The sequence below is a fragment of the Mytilus edulis genome, chromosome 1, assembly GCF_963676685.1.
Source record: "Mytilus edulis chromosome 1, xbMytEdul2.2, whole genome shotgun sequence".
Lineage (NCBI taxonomy): Eukaryota > Metazoa > Mollusca > Bivalvia > Mytilida > Mytilidae > Mytilus > Mytilus edulis.
In genome coordinates, this window is record NC_092344.1 from 124,993,455 (window position 1) to 125,014,587 (window position 21,133).

Sequence of the window (21,133 nt, forward strand, 5' to 3'; positions counted from 1 at the left end):
ATAAAATATAAGAAAAACTTTATAGTCCAAATGTTACAGAAAATCTGTCCTTTTCCACTATATTCTTTAGAATAAGCATTCTATAATTTTTCCCAATGATTTTCTTCCTAACAGACTTAACACACTAGGGTGAGAAGGTCATTAACTAGGACATTTCAATTACTCACATTCTACAAAGCAGAATAAATGTTCTCTTACACTATATACTGTTTCCTCAAGTACTGTTATATACTGCTGAGTAAAGCATAACAAGTAATACCTACAATTGTTTACTTTTTATATTTTGTGACTTGGATGGAAAGTTGTCTCATTGGCACTAACACCTCATCTTCTTATTTATATACCAATGAAATATATGGAAACCTTGTGAAATGTGTGTATTTCAAGGAATATTTTTCTATTAATCAATGATGTCAGTATCAACATGATCAAGAAAGACTTAGATCAAGAGCCTGAATCACTCACCTTGATTTTTTGGCATTTATCTTTTGTGTAAGAGTTAAAGTTTCCAATTTCATAGTAGTTTGTTGTTTTGGTTTAATGTATATTAATAAGTGTTTGAAAATGAAGGTTTTTGTCATACTTTTTCAAAAGCATAAGAAAAAGGTGTTTGGTGTGAGATTTCGATTTGTGTTTCAGTATTCACTGTATCAGATGAAGTGCTGTCTTACTTTTTCACTCTATCAGATGAAGTGTTGTCTTACTTTTTCACTCTATCAGATGAAGTGTTGCCTTACTTTTTCACTCTATCAGATGAAGTGTTGTCTTACTTTTTCACTCTATCAGATGAAGTGCTGTCTTACTTTTTCACTCTATCAGATGAAGTGTTGCCTTACTTTTTCACTCTATCAGATGAAATGCTGTCTTACTTTTTCACTCTATCAGATGGAGTGCTGTCTTACTTTTTCACTCTATCAGATGAAGTGCTGTCTTACTTTTTCACTCTATCAGATGAAATGCTGTCTTACTTTTTCACTCTATCAGATGAAATGCTGTCTTACTTTTTCACTCTATCAGATGAAGTGCTGTCTGACTTTTTCACTCTATCAGATGAAATGCTGTCTTACTTTTTCACTCTATCAGATGAAGCGCTGTCTTACTTTTTCACTCTATCAGATGAAGCGCTGTCTTACTTTTTCACCTATCAGATGAAGTGCTGTCTTACTTTTTCACTCTATCAGATGAAGTGCTGTCTTACTTTTTCACTCTATCAGATGAAGTGTTGTCTTACTTTTTCACTCTATCAGATGAAGTGCTGTCTTACTTTTTCACTCTATCAGATGAAGTGTTGCCTTACTTTTTCACTCTATCAGATGAAGTGCTGTCTTACTTTTTCACTCTATCAGATGGAGTGCTGTCTTACTTTTTCACTCTATCAGATGAAGTGCTGTCTTACTTTTTCACTCTATCAGATGAAATGCTGTCTTACTTTTTCACTCTATCAGATGAAGCGCTGTCTTACTTTTCCACTCTATCAGATGAAGCGCTGTCTTACTTTTTCACTCTATCAGATGAAGTGCTGTCTTACTTTTTCACTCTATCAGATGAAATGCTGTCTTACTTTTTCACTCTATCAGATGAAGTGCTGTCTTACTTTCTCACTCTATCAGATGAAGTGTTGCCTTACTTTTTCACTCTATCAGATGAAGTGCTGTCTTACTTTTTCACTCTATCAGCTTTTTCACTCTATCTGATGGAGTGCTGTCTTACTTTTTCACTCTATCAGATGAAGTGGTGTCTTACTTTTTCACTCTATCAGATGATGTGCTGTCTTACTTTTTCACTCTATCAGATGAAGTGCTGTCTTACTTTTTCACTCTATCAGATGAAATGCTGTCTTACTTTTTCACTCTATCAGATGAAGTGCTGCCTTACTTTTTCACTCTATCAGATGAAGTGTTGTCTTACTTTTTCACTCTATCAGATGAAGTGCTGTCTTACTTTTTCACTCTATCAGATGAAATGCTGTCTTACTTTTTCACTCTATCAGATGAAGTGCTGTCTTACTTTTTCACTCTATCAGATGGAGTGCTGTCTTACTTTTTCACTCTATCAGATGGAGTACTGTCTTACTTTTTCACTCTATCAGATGAAGTGTTGTCTTACTTTTTCACTCTATCAGATGAAATGATGTCTTACTTTTTCACTCTATCAGATGAAGTGCTGTCTTACTTTTTCACTCTATCAGATGAAGTGCTGTCTTACTTTTTCACTCTATCAGATGAAGTGCTGTCTGACTTTTTCACTCTATCAGATGAAGTGCTGTCTTACTGTTTCACTCTATCAGATGAAATGCTGTCTTACTTTTTCACTCTATCAGCTTTTTCACTCTATCAGATGAAGTGCTGTCTTACTTTTTCACTCTATCAGATGAAGTGGTGTCTTACTTTTTCAATCTATCAGATGAAATGCTGTCTTACTTTTTCACTCTATCAGATGAAGTGTTGTCTTACTTTTTCACTCTATCAGATGAAGTGGTGTCTTACTTTTTCACTCTATCAGATGAAGTGTTGTCTTACTTTTTCACTCTATCAGATGAAGTGGTGTCTTACTTTTTCACTCTATCAGATGAAGTGCTGTCTTACTTTTTCACTCTATCAGATGAAGTGCTGTCTTACTTTTTCACTCTATCAGATGAAATGCTGTCTTACTTTTTCACTCTATCAGATGAAGTGCTGCCTTACTTTTTCACTCTATCAGATGAAGTGTTGTCTTACTTTTTCACTCTATCAGATGAAGTGCTGTCTTACTTTTTCACTCTATCAAATGAAGTGCTGTCTTACTTTTTCACTCTATCAGATGAAGTGCTGTCTTACTTTTTCACTCTATCAGATGAAATGCTGTCTTACTTTTTCACTCTATCAGCTTTTTCACTCTATCAGATGAAGTGCTGTCTTACTTTTTCACTCTATCAGATGAAGTGGTGTCTTACTTTTTCACTCTATCAGATGAAATGCTGTCTTACTTTTTCACTCTCAGCTTTTTCACTCTATCAGATGAAGTGCTGTCTTACTTTTTCACTCTATCAGATGAAGTGGTGTCTTACTTTTTCACTCTATCAGATGAAATGCTGTCTTACTTTTTCACTCTATCAGATGAAGTGTTGTCTTACTTTTTCACTCTATCAGATGAAGTGGTGTCTTACTTTTTCACTCTATCAGATGAAATGCTGTCTTACTTTTTCACTCTATCAGATGAAGTGCTGCCTTACTTTTTCACTCTATCAGATGAAGTGTTGTCTTACTTTTTCACTCTATCAGATGAAGTGCTGTCTTACTTTTTCACTCTATCAGATGAAGTGCTGTCTTACTTTTTCACTCTATCAGATGAAATGCTGTCTTACTTTTTCACTCTATCAGCTTTTTCACTCTATCAGATGAAGTGCTGTCTTACTTTTTCACTCTATCAGATGAAGTGGTGTCTTTTACTTTTTCACTCTATCAGATGAAATGCTGTCTTACTTTTTCACTCTATCAGATGAAGTGTTGTCTTACTTTTTCACTCTATCAGATGAAATGCTGTCTTACTTTTTCACTCTATCAGATGGAGTGTTAAGTCCAATATTTAACTATTGACTTCTTTTCTGAATGACTTACCGTTATAATAGACGAAGCACTTGGATCCAAATACTGAGTAATTAATGATTCTACTGGAAGCTGAACTTTATTCAAACTTTTCAATCTCTTGTTGATATGGACAAGAAGCTCCATGACCTAATGAAAATAATAAAAAAATAAAATAGAAAAGTGTCATGCACGCTATTTCATTATTTGTAAATTCATGTTTATACAGTTACAGAAACAAGAGGCTGTAATGACTCATCTAATGAAGATAGGGAGGTCGATCTAATCAACTTACATTTTATTTACAAACATTCAAAGGAGAAGTTTGTTATAGTGACTTTCTATCAAGTCATATATAAATAAAATATGTGAACAAAAAACAAAGTTTTGCCAGAATCACACCTAATCAGAAATCTGCAGAGGGATCTAGAGAAGCATTAATCATGTTAATTGAAAATCAAAGGTAAAATCTGGATCATCCCATGTAACAATTTACATAATTCCTTCATGGTTACCAGATTCCCCACTGCTACAAACTTAATTGCTCCTCTGGATTACGATCCTTGCAAGTTTTTTAGATCAGGATACCCTGTGTGAGAATATGATTTAGAATATTTCTAATAAGGTGTCAAACTTTCTCTATAAATAATGTTAAAAATTAAATTGAGAATGGAAATGGGGAATATGTCAAAGAGACAACAATCCGACCAAAGAACAGAAAACATTTGAAAGGTCACCAATGGGTCTTCAATATAGCATGAAAATTAGTGTTTTATATTGTATGGTTACATCTACATTTGTACATCTACAAATATTTGACCTTACCAGTTACAGAACTTGCATTATACTAACCAATATTTCATTCTTTGAAGACAAACTCAATGAATGGCTAATAATATTTAATAAAGAACCAATCAGTCCATTACAGCAAGATAGAACCATTCAATAAACAATTGAAGTATCTAACATGACATTTGCATGAAGGGTACTGCAAATCTTGGATAGTATAAATAATTTTAAATTTGTCAATTTAGTGTAATTTGAGCATAGCATGTTCACTCACTTTACTACATATACATGTATATCTTCATTATCTGGATTGTTAACTGTAGATGTCCTAGGGCTAGGGTGTTTAATTATGTCAATGGGTAACTATCTGAGTGTTGTAGTTTACCATACACACATTTATAACTTTGAATGATATAATTCTATTAATAGACACTGACCTTCTTCCTAACTGCCTCATCCCCACTGTTTAACTTAAGTATAACTGGAGTTAAAAATTTAGCTAAAGCTGTCTGAAGCTGGTCATCTGTTTCTGCTGATCCTATTCTCAAAAACACTCTCTCAATCAAACCTGAATTCAGATGCATGAAATTCATTTGTCAATAGATACTTACAGTTAGATATTTTTGATTAATATGATATAAAGTAACAATCAGGTAATTTGGTATGATAGCCATTGAGACAACTGTCAAAAAAATATGATTTTTATTCTTCATATTAATCAAAATTTTATGAATATTGACTTCTTTAAGTGAATATTTTACCTGTGAGAAAAAATGGTTCAGTCAGATCACATTTGTAGATTCTTAGAATTTTTGTTATTGTCAAAGATAATGTAACTTAAATGTAGGACTTTTCAAAGTCATTTGAAGTGTTTTCATCTTGTTTTAAGAAATATATATTGACCTTATCAAGTCTGTCATTTTCTAACTTAGACAAGTCCAAAATTGAAAATATATTTTTATCATAATGAAAATTTCTGAAGAAACAAAAAAAGACTTATGGTCTCTGCTTGAGAGTTCATATGTTTGTAGACTTATGGTCTCTGCTTGAGAGTTCATAATTTTGTAGACTTATGGTCTTTGCTTGAGAGTTCATATTTTTGTAGACTTATGGTCTTTGCTTGAGAGTTCATATTTTTGTAGACTTATGGTCTCTGCTTGAGAGTTCATATGTTTGTAGACTTATGGTCTCTGCTTGAGAGTTCATATGTTTGTAGACTTATGGTCTCTGCTTGAGAGTTCATATGTGTGTAGACTTATGGTCTCTGCTTGAGAGTTCATATGTGTGTAGACTTATGGTCTCTGCTTGAGAGTTCATATTTTTGTAGACTTATGGTCTCTGCTTGAGAGTTCATATTTTTGTAGACTTATGGTCTCTGCTTAAGAGTTCATATGTTTGTATCATTTTAACATCATTAGAGTCATTCAATGGACAAAATATTTTTACATTGGATAAAGCATTTGACATTTTAAATTCTAGTTGCTTTGTGCACTTAATGTTTAATGTTATAAGCACTAAAGACATCTGAAAGAATAATTTTGTTGTTGTTGTCTTGTTCATGCTAAAATATGTTGAGTGCTGAAAATTTTCAGAAGACTTCATATTGAATTCAAACTAAGAAACAGAAAGAACATGAAAGCATGTGCCTCATACATTGAAACTAGAGAGCCTGTGTCGCTCACCTTGGTCTATGTGAATATTAAACAATGGACACAGATGGATTCATGACAAAATTGTGTTTTGGTGATGGGAATGTGTTTGTAGATCTTACTTTACTAAACATTCTTGCTGCTTACAATTACCTCTATCTATAACAGTTGTTTCTGTGGAAAATGTTATTGAAAATCTACAAATATTTTATGAAAATTGTTAAAAATTGACTATGAAGGGCAAGAACTCCTTAGGGGGTCAATTGACTATTTTGGTCATGTTGACTTAATTTTAGTTCTAACTTTGCTGTACATTATTGCTTCATACAGTTTATCTCTATCTATAATAATATTCAAGATAATAACAAAACTAGAGGGTCCAAGGACCCTGTGTCGCTCACCTGATATTTTTATTTACAATTGATGCATGATAAATGCAACTGTTGAACTGTCGTTTAGTTTCAGAGATATAATACTAAAAAGTGTGTTTGAAACCTATGTTTTATTTCAGCCAAGTGGGCAGGCAGGGTCATCATACACAGTGGTCCCTGGATATCCTAGTGGTGCTTTAAACCAAGTTTGTTTAAATTTGACAGATGTTTCAGGGGAGAATTTTTGTAAAATTTATCTAACGAGAAATGCAAAGTAATGAGAAAGTTGTGAAGTTGTTTTGTTGCCAAAAAAACCAAAAAGGTAATAAAAAATTATCATATAAGGGCAATCTATCCTATTAATGATTTCTGCAAAATTCAGTTGATTGTGCAAGGGTTGTATAGCCAGCTGATGTCGTTAAAAACTCTCTTTTGTTGTTGCAGATACAAATGTAGATCTTGACCTGATAACAATTTTACCACATGTCAGATTTGCTCTAAATGCTTTGGTTTTTGAGTGATAAGCCAAAAACTGCATTTTACCCCTATGTTCTATTTTTAGCCATGGCGGCCATCTTGGTTGGTTGGCCAGGTCACCGGACACAATTTTTAAACTAGATACCCGAATGATGATTGTGGCCAAGTTTGGTTTAATTTGGTCCAGTAGTTTCAGAGGAGAAGATTTTTGTAAAAGATAAACTAAGATTTACGAAAAATGGTTAAAAATTGACTATAAAGGGCAATAACTCCTAAAGGGGTCAACTGACCACTTTGGTCATGTTGACTTATTGTAGATCTTACTTTGCTGAACATTATTGCTGCTTACAGTTTATCTCTATCTATAATAATATTCAAGATAATAACCAAAAACAGCAAAATTTCCTTAAAATTACCAATTCAGGGGCAGCAACCTAACAACGGAATGTCCGATTCATCTGAAAATTACATGGCAGATAGATTTTGACCTGATGAACAATTTTACCCTGTCAGATTTGCTCTAAATGCTTTGGTTTTTGAGTTATAAGCCAAAAAATGCATTTTACCCCTATGTTCTATTTTAAGCCATAGCGGCCATCTTGGTTGGTTGGCCAAGTTACCGGACACATTTTTTAAACTAGATACACCAATGATGATTGTGGCCAAGTTTGGTTAATTTTGGCCCAGTAGTTTCAGAGAAGAAGATTTTTGTAAAAGTTAACACCAGAAGCAGGACGACGACGGACGCAAAGTGACGAGAAAAGCTCACTTGGCTCTTTGGGCCAGGTGAGCTAAAAATACACCTGCTCTGGAAGGATACGCAAATCCTTCTCCCTGGTCAATATGACATATGTAGAACCTGTCATATGGCTCCAATAAGTATAAATGGTAAACCTGATGATAAATCTAATTTGATAGGAAAATTAGACAAAAATATGGTTACTATAATAGGAACCTATGTATCCATCCCCTTCTTATTGATTAATTTTGGTGTTTTAACGCCACTTTTAAGTGCTACTTTTAGACTTTTTTGTGGCGGTTAGTTTCTATGGTAGGAGGAAGCCAGAGTGCCCAGAGAAAACAACTAACCTTCGATAGGAAAACTGACAATCCTGGTCAATTAAGATAATGGAGTTGAGTGCAAAACACAAATTCAGTGTTGACTAGCTACAAATGTAGTGGTTACATAAGTAAAACTACTTTGACCACTTGGTCACCGAAGCCCCTCCGTCCCCTTCTGAGGCTTCTGTGAAATGGATATTCCATAAACATGATAAATATAAAAAACTAGAGGCTCTAAAGAGCCTGTGTCGCTCACCTTGGTCTATGTGACTATTAAACAAAGGAAGCAGATGGATTCATGACAAAATTGTATTTTGGTGATGGTGATGTGTTTGTACATCTTACTTTACTGAACATCCTTGCAGTTTACAATTATCTCTATCTATAATGAACTTGGCCCAGTAGTTTCAGTGGAAAATTTTAGTAAAAATTGATGAAAATTGACTATAAAGGACAATAACTCCTTAGGGAGTCAATTGACCATTTCGGTCATGTTGACTTATTTGTAAATCTTACTTTGCTGAACATTATTGCTGTTTACAGTTTATCTCCATCTATAATAATATTCAAGACAATAACCAAAAACAGCAAAATTTCCTTAAAATTACCAATTCAGGGGCAGCAACCCAACAACGTGTTGTCCGATTCATCTGAAAATTTTGGGGCAGATAGATCTTGACCTGATAAACAATTTAACCTCTTGTTAAATTTGCTTTAAACGCTTTGGTTTTTGAGTTATAAGCCAAAAACTGCATTTTACCCCATGTTCTATTTTTAGCCATGGCGGCCATCTTGGTTGGATGGCCGGGTCATCGGACACAATTTTTAAACTAGATACCCCAAAGATGATTGTGGATAAGTTTGGATTAATTTGGCCCATCAGTTTCAGAGGAGAAGATTTTTGTAAAAGATTACTAAGATTTACGAAAAATGGTTAAAAATTGACTATAAAGGGCAATAACTCCTATATGGGTCAACTGACCATTTCGGTCATGTTGACTTATTTGTAAATCTTACTTTGCTGAACATTATTGCTGTTTACAGTTTATTTCTATCTATAATAATTTTCAAGATATTAACCAAAAACAGTAAAATTTCCTTAAAATTACCAATTCAGGGGCAGGAACCCAACAACGGGTTGTCCGATTTATCTGAAAATTTCAGGGCAGATAGATCTTGACCTGATAAACAAATTAACCCCTGTGTCAGATTTGCTCTAAAGGCTTTGGTTTTTGAGTTATAAGCCAAAAACTGCATTTTACCCCTATGTTCTATTTTTAGCCATAGCGGCCATCTTGGTTGGATGGCCGGGTCATCTGACACATTTTTTAAACTAGATACCCAAAAGATGATTGTGGATAAGTTTGGATTAATTTGGCCCAGTAGTTTCAGAGGAGAAGATTTTTGTAAAAGATTACTAAGATTTACGAAAAAATGGTTAAAAATTGACTATAAAGGGCAATAACTCCTATATGGGTCAACTGACCATTTCGGTCATGTTGACTTATTTGTAAATCTTACTTTGCTGAACATTATTGCTGTTTACAGTTTATTTCTATCTATAATAATTTTCAAGATAATAACCAAAAACAGTAAAATTTCCTTAAAATTACCAATTCAGGGGCAGCAACCCAACAACAGGTTGTCAGATTCATCTGAAAATTTCAGGGTAAATAGATCTTGACCTGATAAACAATTTTACCAATTGTCAGATTTGCTCTAAATGCTTTGGTTTTTAAGTTATAAGCTAAAAACTGCATTTTACCCCTATGTTCTATTTTTAGCCGTGGCGGCCATCTTGGTTGGTTGGCCGGGTCATCGGACAGATTTTTTAAACTAGATACCCCAATGATGATTGTGGCCAAGTTTGGTTTAATTTGGCCCAGTAGTTTCAGAGGAGAAGATTTTTCTAAAAGATAACTAAGATTTACGAAAAATGGTTAAAAATTGACTATAAAGGGCAATAACTCCTAAAGGGGTCAACTGACCATTTGGGTCATGTTGACTTATTTGTAAATCTTACTTTGCTGAACATTATTGCTGTTTACAGTTTATCTCTATCTATAATAATATTCAAGATAATAACCAAAAACAGTAAAATTTCCTTAAAATTACCAATTCAGGGGCAGCAACCCAACAACAGGTTGTCCGATTCGTCTGAAAATTTCAGGGCAGATAGATCTTGACCTGATGAACAATTTTACCCCATGTCAGATTTGCTCTAAATGCTTTGGTTTTTGAGTTATAAGCCAAAAACTGCATTTTACCCCTATGTTCTATTTTTAGCCATGGCGGCCATCTTGGTTGGTTGACCGGGTCACCAGACACATTTTTTAAACTAGATACCCCAATGATGATTGTGGCCAAGTTTGGTTAAATTTGGCCCAGTAGTTTCAGAGAAGAAGATTTTTGTAAAAGTTAACGACGCCAGACGACGACGGACGACGGACGACAGACGACGGACGACAGACGACGGACGCCGGACGCCGGACGCCAAGTGCTGAGAAAAGCTCACTAAGGGCCAGGTGAGCTAAAAACTAGAGGCTCTAAAGAGCCTGTGTCGCTCACCTTGGTCTATGTGAATATTAAACAAAGGAAGCAGATGGATTCATGACAAAATTGTGTTTTGGTGATGGTGATGTGTGTGTACATCTTACTTTACTGAATATTCTTGCTGCTTACAATTATCTCTATCTATAATGAACTTGGCCCAGTAGTTTCAGTGGAAAATGTTAGAAAAAATTTACAAATTTTATGAAAATTGTTAAAAATTGACTATAAAGGACAATAACTCCTTAGGGGTCAATTGACCATTTCAGTCAGGTTGACTTATTTGTAAATCTTACTTTGCTGTACATTATTGCTGTTTACAGTTTATCTCTATCTATAATAATATTCAAGATTATAACCCAAAACAGTAAAGTTTCCTTAAAATTACCAATTTAGGGGCAGCAACCCAACAACGGGTTGTCCGATTCATCTGAAAATTTCAGGGCAGATAGATCTTGACCTGATTAACAATATTACCCTGTCAGATTTGCTCTAAATGCTTTGGTTTTTGAGTTATAAACCAAAAACAGCATTTTACCCCTATGTTCTATTTTTAGCCATGGCCGCCATCTTGGTTAGATGGCCGGGTCACAGGACATATTTTTTAGATACTTTTTAGATAATGTCAGCACCTACAAACTCCAATGACAAGTCAGAAAAGTTTTCAGATTTCTCCAACTGAAAGGGATTCAGAAAATTATATCGAAGAAGAAGAAATTCGCACAAAAGCAATCTCAGAAAAGTTGAAAAAAGTTCAAGGTATATCTATATGCATGTAATTCATTGCCTGCACACATTTATTGAAATTTCCTTCAAATGATCCTCAACACTACAAGGAGTTGACTGATTCTCATTAACTTCAAGTTAGAGTACACAAAATTTAAAAACCATGACATGTGATAGTATAAATATTTATCATTTGTCATAAGGTATCTGAAAGTGAAAAAAAGGGATTTTAGTACACATTTTCCTTATCATTTCAACAACAGTTTGTTAAATTTCTACTTCAGAAATATGATAACAGGTTAGTAAATAAAAAGTTATGCGATGAAAAAAAGTAGAAGTTAAACATATTAAAGGAAGCAAGTTAACTCGTACCACGTCAGATTTGCTCTAAATGCTTTGGTTTTTGAGTTATAAACCAAAAACAGCATTTTACCCCTATGTTCTATGGACATATTTTTTAAACTAGATACCCCAAATATGATTGTGGCCAAGTTTGGATTAATTTGGCCCAGTAGTTTCAGAGGAGAGGATTTTTGTAAAAGATTACTAAGATTTACGAAAAATGGTTAAAAATTGACTATAATGGGCAAAAACTCCTAAAGGGGTCAACTGACCATTTCGGTCATGTTGACTTATTTGTTAATCTTACTTTGCTGAACATTATTGTTGTTTACAGCTTACCTCTATCTATAATAATATTCAAGATTATAACCAAAAACAGTAAAATTTCTTTTAAATTACCAATTTAGGGGCAGCAACCCAACAACTGGTTGTCCGATTCATCTGAAAATTTCAGGGCAGATAGATCTTGACCTGATAAACAATTTTACCCCTGTCAGATTTGCTCTAAATGCTTTGGTTTTTGAGTTATAAGCCAAAAACTGTATTTTACCCCTATGTTCTATTTTTAGCCATGGCAGCCATCTTGGTTGGTTGGCAGGGTCACCGGACACATTTTTTAAACAAGAAAATAGATTTCGCCCAGGTGAGCTAAAAAGTACTGGTATGATTGCCAATGAGACAACTCTCCACACGAGACCAAATGACACCAAAATTAACAACTATAGGTCACCCTACAGAGAGAAGGGATTATTGACTGTCCTGAGTTAGGAATACTACAGTATTGTTCTATTCGTTTGATGTGGTTAAGCTTTTGATTTTGCCATTTAATAAGGGATTCGCGTTTGAAGTATTCGTACTGATCACAGCTTAACACAACTCACTCACTTTTTGGACAATCATAATGGAAATTCCAGATGAATTGAATGCTTTGTTAGCAGCCATGAAGTTTACTGGAAAAGAACCTGCCTGGAAGTTCTCGGCAAGTTCTGACCAGGTGTCAGTACAGTTGACGTGGACCAAGACAAAGGCTAAGGAACCAGAGGCATCCTCTAGTAAATCCAAGCTGGCCCTGAAGAGTAAGCCACCATCCACCAGGAGAAGAGACGCAAAGCGTTTTGACCAGTGGATGGCAACAAAAACAGCCGTGGTACCTGCTGACCAAGTCCAACAAACCACCATCACACAAACAGAGGCAAGAGACAGCGTAGTTGGACATGTACTAACACCAACTAAGTACAAAAGGGAACCAGTTGGGGTTGTAGTCCATAGGGATATTGTCACCCGTCCCTACAACCCCAACAAGGCCTGCCACCGCCTGGTATTTTACACCTCCACCAATGACAGAGGCAAGCGCAGTAGGATCGACTTTGAAGACAGGTTCGACATCGACCACCCAGACCTACTGCGCACACCACCGCACACATCGCCCGTCATCACTGAAGAATCCAAAGAGGCAATACAAGCAGCATACCTGATACTCCGTACCAGCATCACCAATACACCTTATCGCTATTTGTCCGCCATTGCTGGAAATCACACAGGTTCCCGTAAAATTTTGACGTCATAAAACAAAATGTCTGACGCCACAATGGAAAAGTGATTGTTGTTGACGTCAAAAGTTCAAGCGGACGGGTCAGCCGGGAATAGCGATAAGGTGTATGCAGTCGGAGTAAAATGAAGGCCAAAAGACAGACAGACTCCAGTCTATAGAATAGGTTGCTACAGTCTGCGATATCCAGACAGGATAGTCGGACTCTAAACATCCACATATAATCATTTAATAAGGGATTTTACGTTTTGAATTTTCCTTGACGTTCGGTACTTTTTACTTTTTTAGCAATTACAATTTTTCTTTACACTTAAAAAAACATAAAGATCACTCTAACATGTGGTGAAAATTTCAGATCTTGTTTAATTTTTCCTAGTAGAAGAGTTTGGGTCGTATTTTGTAATTGAATAAGATTAAAATTAGAAAAATTGCATACTACTTTCGTCTGTCATCCTGCCGAAATTTAAATGACTAGTACCGACATTCTATAGTTATTAATTTGCTTGCTCTACGTGTAAGGCAGAACCAGTAAATTAATTGATTTTTGGTAAGAGTATTTACGACAATATAAACTAAACAAAAACATAAAAGTATTTTATTTTCTATCATGAAAAAGGTTTTTATAATAACTTGTAATGAATATGTTAAAAAATAATATTCTAATCTATCGATTAGAGAAAAGAATCCGTTTATAAATTTTACGACAATATAAATCAGCTGACTACTGTCAAACACCTATCACTATCAAACCTTTAAAAAAACTTCCTTTTTAGATAATGTCAGCACCTACAAACTCCAATGACAAGTCAGAAAAGTTTTCAGATTTCTCCAACTGAAAGGGATTCAGAAAATTATATCGAAGAAGAAGAAATTCGCACAAAAGCAATCTCAGAAAAGTTGAAAAAAGTTCAAGGTATATCTATATGCATGTAATTCATTGCCTGCACACATTTATTGAAATTTCCTTCAAATGATCCTCAACACTACAAGGAGTTGACTGATTCTCATTAACTTCAAGTTAGAGTACACAAAATTTAAAAACCATGACATGTGATAGTATAAATATTTATCATTTGTCATAAGGTATCTGAAAGTGAAAAAAAGGGATTTTAGTACACATTTTCCTTATCATTTCAACAACAGTTTGTTAAATTTCTACTTCAGAAATATGATAACAGGTTAGTAAATAAAAAGTTATGCGATGAAAAAAAGTAGAAGTTAAACATATTAAAGGAAGCAAGTTAACTCGTACCACGTCAGATTTGCTCTAAATGCTTTGGTTTTTGAGTTATAAACCAAAAACAGCATTTTACCCCTATGTTCTATGGACATATTTTTTAAACTAGATACCCCAAATATGATTGTGGCCAAGTTTGGATTAATTTGGCCCAGTAGTTTCAGAGGAGAGGATTTTTGTAAAAGATTACTAAGATTTACGAAAAATGGTTAAAAATTGACTATAATGGGCAAAAACTCCTAAAGGGGTCAACTGACCATTTCGGTCATGTTGACTTATTTGTTAATCTTACTTTGCTGAACATTATTGTTGTTTACAGCTTACCTCTATCTATAATAATATTCAAGATTATAACCAAAAACAGTAAAATTTCTTTTAAATTACCAATTTAGGGGCAGCAACCCAACAACTGGTTGTCCGATTCATCTGAAAATTTCAGGGCAGATAGATCTTGACCTGATAAACAATTTTACCCCTGTCAGATTTGCTCTAAATGCTTTGGTTTTTGAGTTATAAGCCAAAAACTGTATTTTACCCCTATGTTCTATTTTTAGCCATGGCAGCCATCTTGGTTGGTTGGCAGGGTCACCGGACACATTTTTTAAACAAGAAAATAGATTTCGCCCAGGTGAGCTAAAAAGTACTGGTATGATTGCCAATGAGACAACTCTCCACACGAGACCAAATGACACCAAAATTAACAACTATAGGTCACCCTACAGAGAGAAGGGATTATTGACTGTCCTGAGTTAGGAATACTACAGTATTGTTCTATTCGTTTGATGTGGTTAAGCTTTTGATTTTGCCATTTAATAAGGGATTCGCGTTTGAAGTATTCGTACTGATCACAGCTTAACACAACTCACTCACTTTTTGGACAATCATAATGGAAATTCCAGATGAATTGAATGCTTTGTTAGCAGCCATGAAGTTTACTGGAAAAGAACCTGCCTGGAAGTTCTCGGCAAGTTCTGACCAGGTGTCAGTACAGTTGACGTGGACCAAGACAAAGGCTAAGGAACCAGAGGCATCCTCTAGTAAATCCAAGCTGGCCCTGAAGAGTAAGCCACCATCCACCAGGAGAAGAGACGCAAAGCGTTTTGACCAGTGGATGGCAACAAAAACAGCCGTGGTACCTGCTGACCAAGTCCAACAAACCACCATCACACAAACAGAGGCAAGAGACAGCGTAGTTGGACATGTACTAACACCAACTAAGTACAAAAGGGAACCAGTTGGGGTTGTAGTCCATAGGGATATTGTCACCCGTCCCTACAACCCCAACAAGGCCTGCCACCGCCTGGTATTTTACACCTCCACCAATGACAGAGGCAAGCGCAGTAGGATCGACTTTGAAGACAGGTTCGACATCGACCACCCAGACCTACTGCGCACACCACCGCACACATCGCCCGTCATCACTGAAGAATCCAAAGAGGCAATACAAGCAGCATACCTGATACTCCGTACCAGCATCACCAATACACCTTATCGCTATTTGTCCGCCATTGCTGGAAATCACACAGGTTCCCGTAAAATTTTGACGTCATAAAACAAAATGTCTGACGCCACAATGGAAAAGTGATTGTTGTTGACGTCAAAAGTTCAAGCGGACGGGTCAGCCGGGAATAGCGATAAGGTGTATGCAGTCGGAGTAAAATGAAGGCCAAAAGACAGACAGACTCCAGTCTATAGAATAGGTTGCTACAGTCTGCGATATCCAGACAGGATAGTCGGACTCTAAACATCCACATATAATCATTTAATAAGGGATTTTACGTTTTGAATTTTCCTTGACGTTCGGTACTTTTTACTTTTTTAGCAATTACAATTTTTCTTTACACTTAAAAAAACATAAAGATCACTCTAACATGTGGTGAAAATTTCAGATCTTGTTTAATTTTTCCTAGTAGAAGAGTTTGGGTCGTATTTTGTAATTGAATAAGATTAAAATTAGAAAAATTGCATACTACTTTCGTCTGTCATCCTGCCGAAATTTAAATGACTAGTACCGACATTCTATAGTTATTAATTTGCTTGCTCTACGTGTAAGGCAGAACCAGTAAATTAATTGATTTTTGGTAAGAGTATTTACGACAATATAAACTAAACAAAAACATAAAAGTATTTTATTTTCTATCATGAAAAAGGTTTTTATAATAACTTGTAATGAATATGTTAAAAAATAATATTCTAATCTATCGATTAGAGAAAAGAATCCGTTTATAAATTTTACGACAATATAAATCAGCTGACTACTGTCAAACACCTATCACTATCAAACCTTTAAAAAAACTTCCTTTTTAGATAATGTCAGCACCTACAAACTCCAATGACAAGTCAGAAAAGTTTTCAGATTTCTCCAACTGAAAGGGATTCAGAAAATTATATCGAAGAAGAAGAAATTCGCACAAAAGCAATCTCAGAAAAGTTGAAAAAAGTTCAAGGTATATCTATATGCATGTAATTCATTGCCTGCACACATTTATTGAAATTTCCTTCAAATGATCCTCAACACTACAAGGAGTTGACTGATTCTCATTAACTTCAAGTTAGAGTACACAAAATTTAAAAACCATGACATGTGATAGTATAAATATTTATCATTTGTCATAAGGTATCTGAAAGTGAAAAAAAGGGATTTTAGTACACATTTTCCTTATCATTTCAACAACAGTTTGTTAAATTTCTACTTCAGAAATATGATAACAGGTTAGTAAATAAAAAGTTATGCGATGAAAAAAAGTAGATGTTAAACATGTTAAAGGAAGCAAGTTAACTCGTACCACGTCAACTTGTACAAAATGTGCAACTAAAAGTCGACTTGTACCAATGTAAAGGAGTAGGTCCGGTAAGGACCGATTTTGGCCTCAAATTTCAGGTTCATCTGACGAAAGGTTTTGACCACTTTTTAAACACTTAAGTGTCTATTTTATTTGAATTAATTAGTTTATGTGAAAGATTTTAACAGATTTAGTCATTAAAAAAGATCCGATTCAAGCTCAAATATGAAAAATCTACCTAAAATGTAATATGCCAAAAAATGTCACTTTTCAGATGGTTTTTGGTAAAAATGAAAGTGGCTGCATCCGTGTTCATCCTCAACCTTTATATATGTTATGTTATATCATAAAATACAACTTACATTTCAATATTAAGGATGAACACGAATGCGGCCACTTTCATTTTACACGAAAACCGTCTAAAATTTAACTAAAATGCTAGAATTATGAGGATTTCAGTAAGTTAGCATGACTTAATGGTACTAGTACCGAACATATGTGCATTGTATTGTCAAAAACAGCCCATATTTATGTAGCAGAAGCATTCTACTGTCCAATAAATAACGAAAGGTTTACATTTTAACAATTTTGTAAAACTGCTATAATTTGGGGCCAAAAAGGGGTCTTACTGAACCTACTCCTTTGTAAAACGACAGATTGTAGATCCATGAAAGTCAAAGTATGTACATGTACATGTGCACATGCGCTCTTTGACTTTGGCATTTTCAAAATAGTTGCATTGCAGTTACCCTGGCATTGGGGAAAGGGTGCCACCAGTTATTGCTGGCAATTACAAATCTAGAATTAAGTTTGCTTTAAGTTTACTGATAACAAAATCATTATTAAAATTTAAACCAATAAAAACGTTCGTCAAAGATCTAATAACAGTGTTGAATTAGTAGCCTTTCAGAATAAGTTTATTTGAAAGATTGATAAATTTACTACGATCATTTCTAAGTTTCCAGGCAGGATAAACAATATATCCTTAAAATTTAGGATGTGGTGTTTTGTCTGATGTAAGTTTTCTATAGGTACAATCGAACTTCAAAACCAAAGAATTTAGTTAAATTTTCAAGTAAATTCTGGTACCGAAATCTTTAACTAAATAATTTTCCAAATTTTAAACATCATAAGACAAGACCAAAATAACAATAAACATAAAACCAACAAAGTTTTTTTTCACAATATAATCATGATAATACAAATTACCTGTTTTGAAATAAAAATACTTACCGGTATAACCTTTTCAAACAATTTGTTCTGCAACTACTGTACATTCATATTCATTTATTTTGTATACAGTCCCATTACCTTGATATTAGATGTATCTATAACACTCCCATTACAATATATATATATGTAGATTCTAATGTGAGATGGGTGATTGTCTATTATTTAAGGATGTAATGTACCCTTTATTTTGGTTTATTTCAGTTGTTAAATTGCTACCATTTATCTATATTATTCTATGTTATATAGCATTTTCTTTTTTACATATTATTCATTAAGATATTTTTTTCTTTACAGAAATGACAGACTTTCCCGGAGAAAGGTTAACACCTGATAATGATGAGAATCCAGTTAGTTATCAGAAACAAGAAAATAATGAAAATCAAAGTATTAATTCTCCGCCAGAAAATAATGAAAATATTGGACAGTCTCGGCATGGTCCAAATCCATCAAAACCTCTATTACGATCTCCTTCTACACCATATCTGGAGGATAAGCTCAGAAGAGAGCTGAAGTTCTTTTTTATGGGACCACATGAAAAAATAGTAGCCAGGAAAAAATTTCCTTGGAAACTTACATTACAGATAGTGAAAGTTATTATTGTGACAGTACAGGTTGGTGTATCTTCATTTATAACTTCATGAACAAATAGAATAGCAAGAAAATGTCTGTGGAAACTAACATTATTAACTAGAGAAGTTATGCCACATGCAGGTGCACTTCTTGGTGCTTGAACTAGTTGAAGATTGAAAAACATAATATAAACATTGCAAACTGAAAAAGGGTCATCACATCATATTGACATGGAGATAAAAAAAAAACTAACAAAAAAAACTAAGACTGTCAATCTTACTATTCTAAGATTATTCACTGTTTTTTATGGCCGACAACGAAGTTGTTGGTGCCATATAGTTTTACCCTTGTCAGAAATTCTGTATTTCCGTAATTCCGAAATTCCGTAATTCTGTCATTCCACAACAAACCATTATACAGAGATTTTTTCTAAACGTCTTCAGATATTGGGCTGATTTTTTGTATGTGAGTTAACCATGATGAGTTACAGATCATGTTTAAGTTTTGTTCTGCTCCGCAAATTTTTGCCGAAATCATGGGCTTTGGACTTTGATAAATTGTTGAAAATCACAGTTATACGGACTTTTTTCTAAACTCTTTCAGATATTGGGATGATTTTTGGTATGTGATTTAACCATGATGAGTAACACATCAAGTTTAAGCTTTGTTTTGCTCGGCTAATTTTTGCCAAAATTACAGACTATGGACTTTGATAAATTGTTGAAAATCATAGTTATACAGACTTTTTTTCTAAATGCTCTCAGATATTAGGCTGATTTTTGGTATGTGAGTTACTCATGATGAGTTACAGATCAAGTTTAAGTTTCGTTCCATTCTGCTAATTATTGCCAAAATTATTATAAGGGTTTACAAGTTTGAAAATTGTTGAAAATCACAGTTATACATTTTTTCTACACACCTCCAGATTTTGAGCTGATTTTTAATATTTGAGACTACAATGTACCATCATGTTTGTGTCCACATGTGTTATTGAAATTGCAGATTTTTCAACTCTTTGAGACGGGGCCATTCGTGTTGCTTTGACACATCTAGTTTTAAGCTACATTGAGTTTAAGGGCCAATTAGAACTAATAAATCATCTATCCTACACTAAAATCAATCAGTACACATTCTAGTACAAATGTATAAAAGATGTGGTATGATTGCCAATGAGACAACCATCCACAAGAGACCAAAATGACACAGAAATTAACAACTATATGTCACCGTACAGCCTTCAACAATGAGCAAAGCCCATACCACATAGTCAGCTATTAAAGGCCCTGAAATGACAATGTAAAACAATTCAAATGAGAAAACTAACGTCCTTATTTATATAAAAAAAATGAATGAAAAACAAATATATAACACATAAACAAATGACAACCACTGAATTACAGGCTCCTGACTTGGGACAGGCACATACATACATAATGTGGCGGGGTTAAACATGTTAGTGGGATCCCAACCCTCCCCTAACCTGGGAAAGTGGTATAACATTAGAACGAACTATAAAAATCAGTTGAAAAAGTGGTCATTAACAGTTTGAGAAAAAACATACATATTTTGTGGCCCTTTATATTAGATGTTGGTGTGACCTGTAATTGTTAAAGATATAACATTGTTTCATATGGACAAAGAGTTGTCTGATTGGCATCCACAGTTTTCTCCCTAAACCCTTTTAGCATCATGGTAATGTGATGCTATAATCTTAAATGTGATGCTATCTGAAGTGGTTTTCTTATAGATTATGTTATGGATGTGATGCTACATTTGTATGATTTTTAGAACCAATATGGTATTTCAATTTCCCCTGTTTACCAGGATGTTAAATGAAATTTCTGTGGAGAACACTGATCCATGCTATATCTTCTTATTCATATATTAAGTAATTGTGTTACAGAATTGTTTTCTTTGTATGATGACATTTAAAATTTGTTTACTTTTTCAGCTTGTTATGTTTGGAAGAGAGAGGTCATTGTTTGTTGAGTATGTTGAGAAGAACAATATAGCATTAAAACATCTGTATCTGAAGGACTGGGAAAACTCGTATGAAACAATGCCTTACCCTCCGGCTGTTGGACAATATGCTATATATGACTTTGATGAACTGTATCAACATATCAACTTTGCAATGAAACAGGTATTATAAAGCTTAAGATATGATAGATACCCGCCTAGAAGGATTAGGGGTATAATGTCTATATGTATGTCAATGACATTTATGTCTGT

The 21,133-nt window shown here is 34.4% G+C and overlaps 2 protein-coding genes across 5 annotated transcripts in view; one reads left to right on the forward strand and one right to left on the reverse strand.

The window, feature by feature from the left end:
• The window catches only part of LOC139518801 (proteasome adapter and scaffold protein ECM29-like), a 79,704-nt gene extending 63,316 nt beyond the window's left edge, over window positions 1-16,388 (reverse strand). For 2 of the 3 annotated variants that reach the window (XM_071310383.1, XM_071310391.1), the window contains exons 1-3: window positions 13,515-13,616; window positions 4,790-4,920; window positions 3,597-3,713 (exon numbers count right to left, since the gene is read on the reverse strand). In XM_071310383.1, coding sequence (XP_071166484.1) covers window positions 3,597-3,713; window positions 4,790-4,920; window positions 13,515-13,530 — 264 coding nt within the window. In that variant the 5' untranslated portion in view covers window positions 13,531-13,616. Of the gene's footprint in view, window positions 1-3,596; window positions 3,714-4,789; window positions 4,921-13,514; window positions 13,617-16,285 lie in introns of those variants that run through there. The other variant, XM_071310374.1, reaches the window with a different exon arrangement.
• Window positions 16,389-16,551: 163 nt separating this feature from the next.
• LOC139518820 (mucolipin-3-like) overlaps window positions 16,552-21,133 on the forward strand; it is a 36,277-nt gene continuing 31,695 nt past the window's right edge. The window contains exons 1-3 of one of the 2 annotated variants that reach the window (XR_011663463.1): window positions 16,552-16,762; window positions 18,626-18,942; window positions 20,853-21,044. Coding sequence is in view for 1 of the 2 variants with exons in the window: in XM_071310417.1 (XP_071166518.1) it covers window positions 16,648-16,762; window positions 18,626-18,942; window positions 20,853-21,044 (624 nt within the window). In the remaining variant the exon portion in view is untranslated. The remainder of the gene's footprint in view (window positions 16,763-18,625; window positions 18,943-20,852; window positions 21,045-21,133) is intronic. The other variant, XM_071310417.1, reaches the window with a different exon arrangement.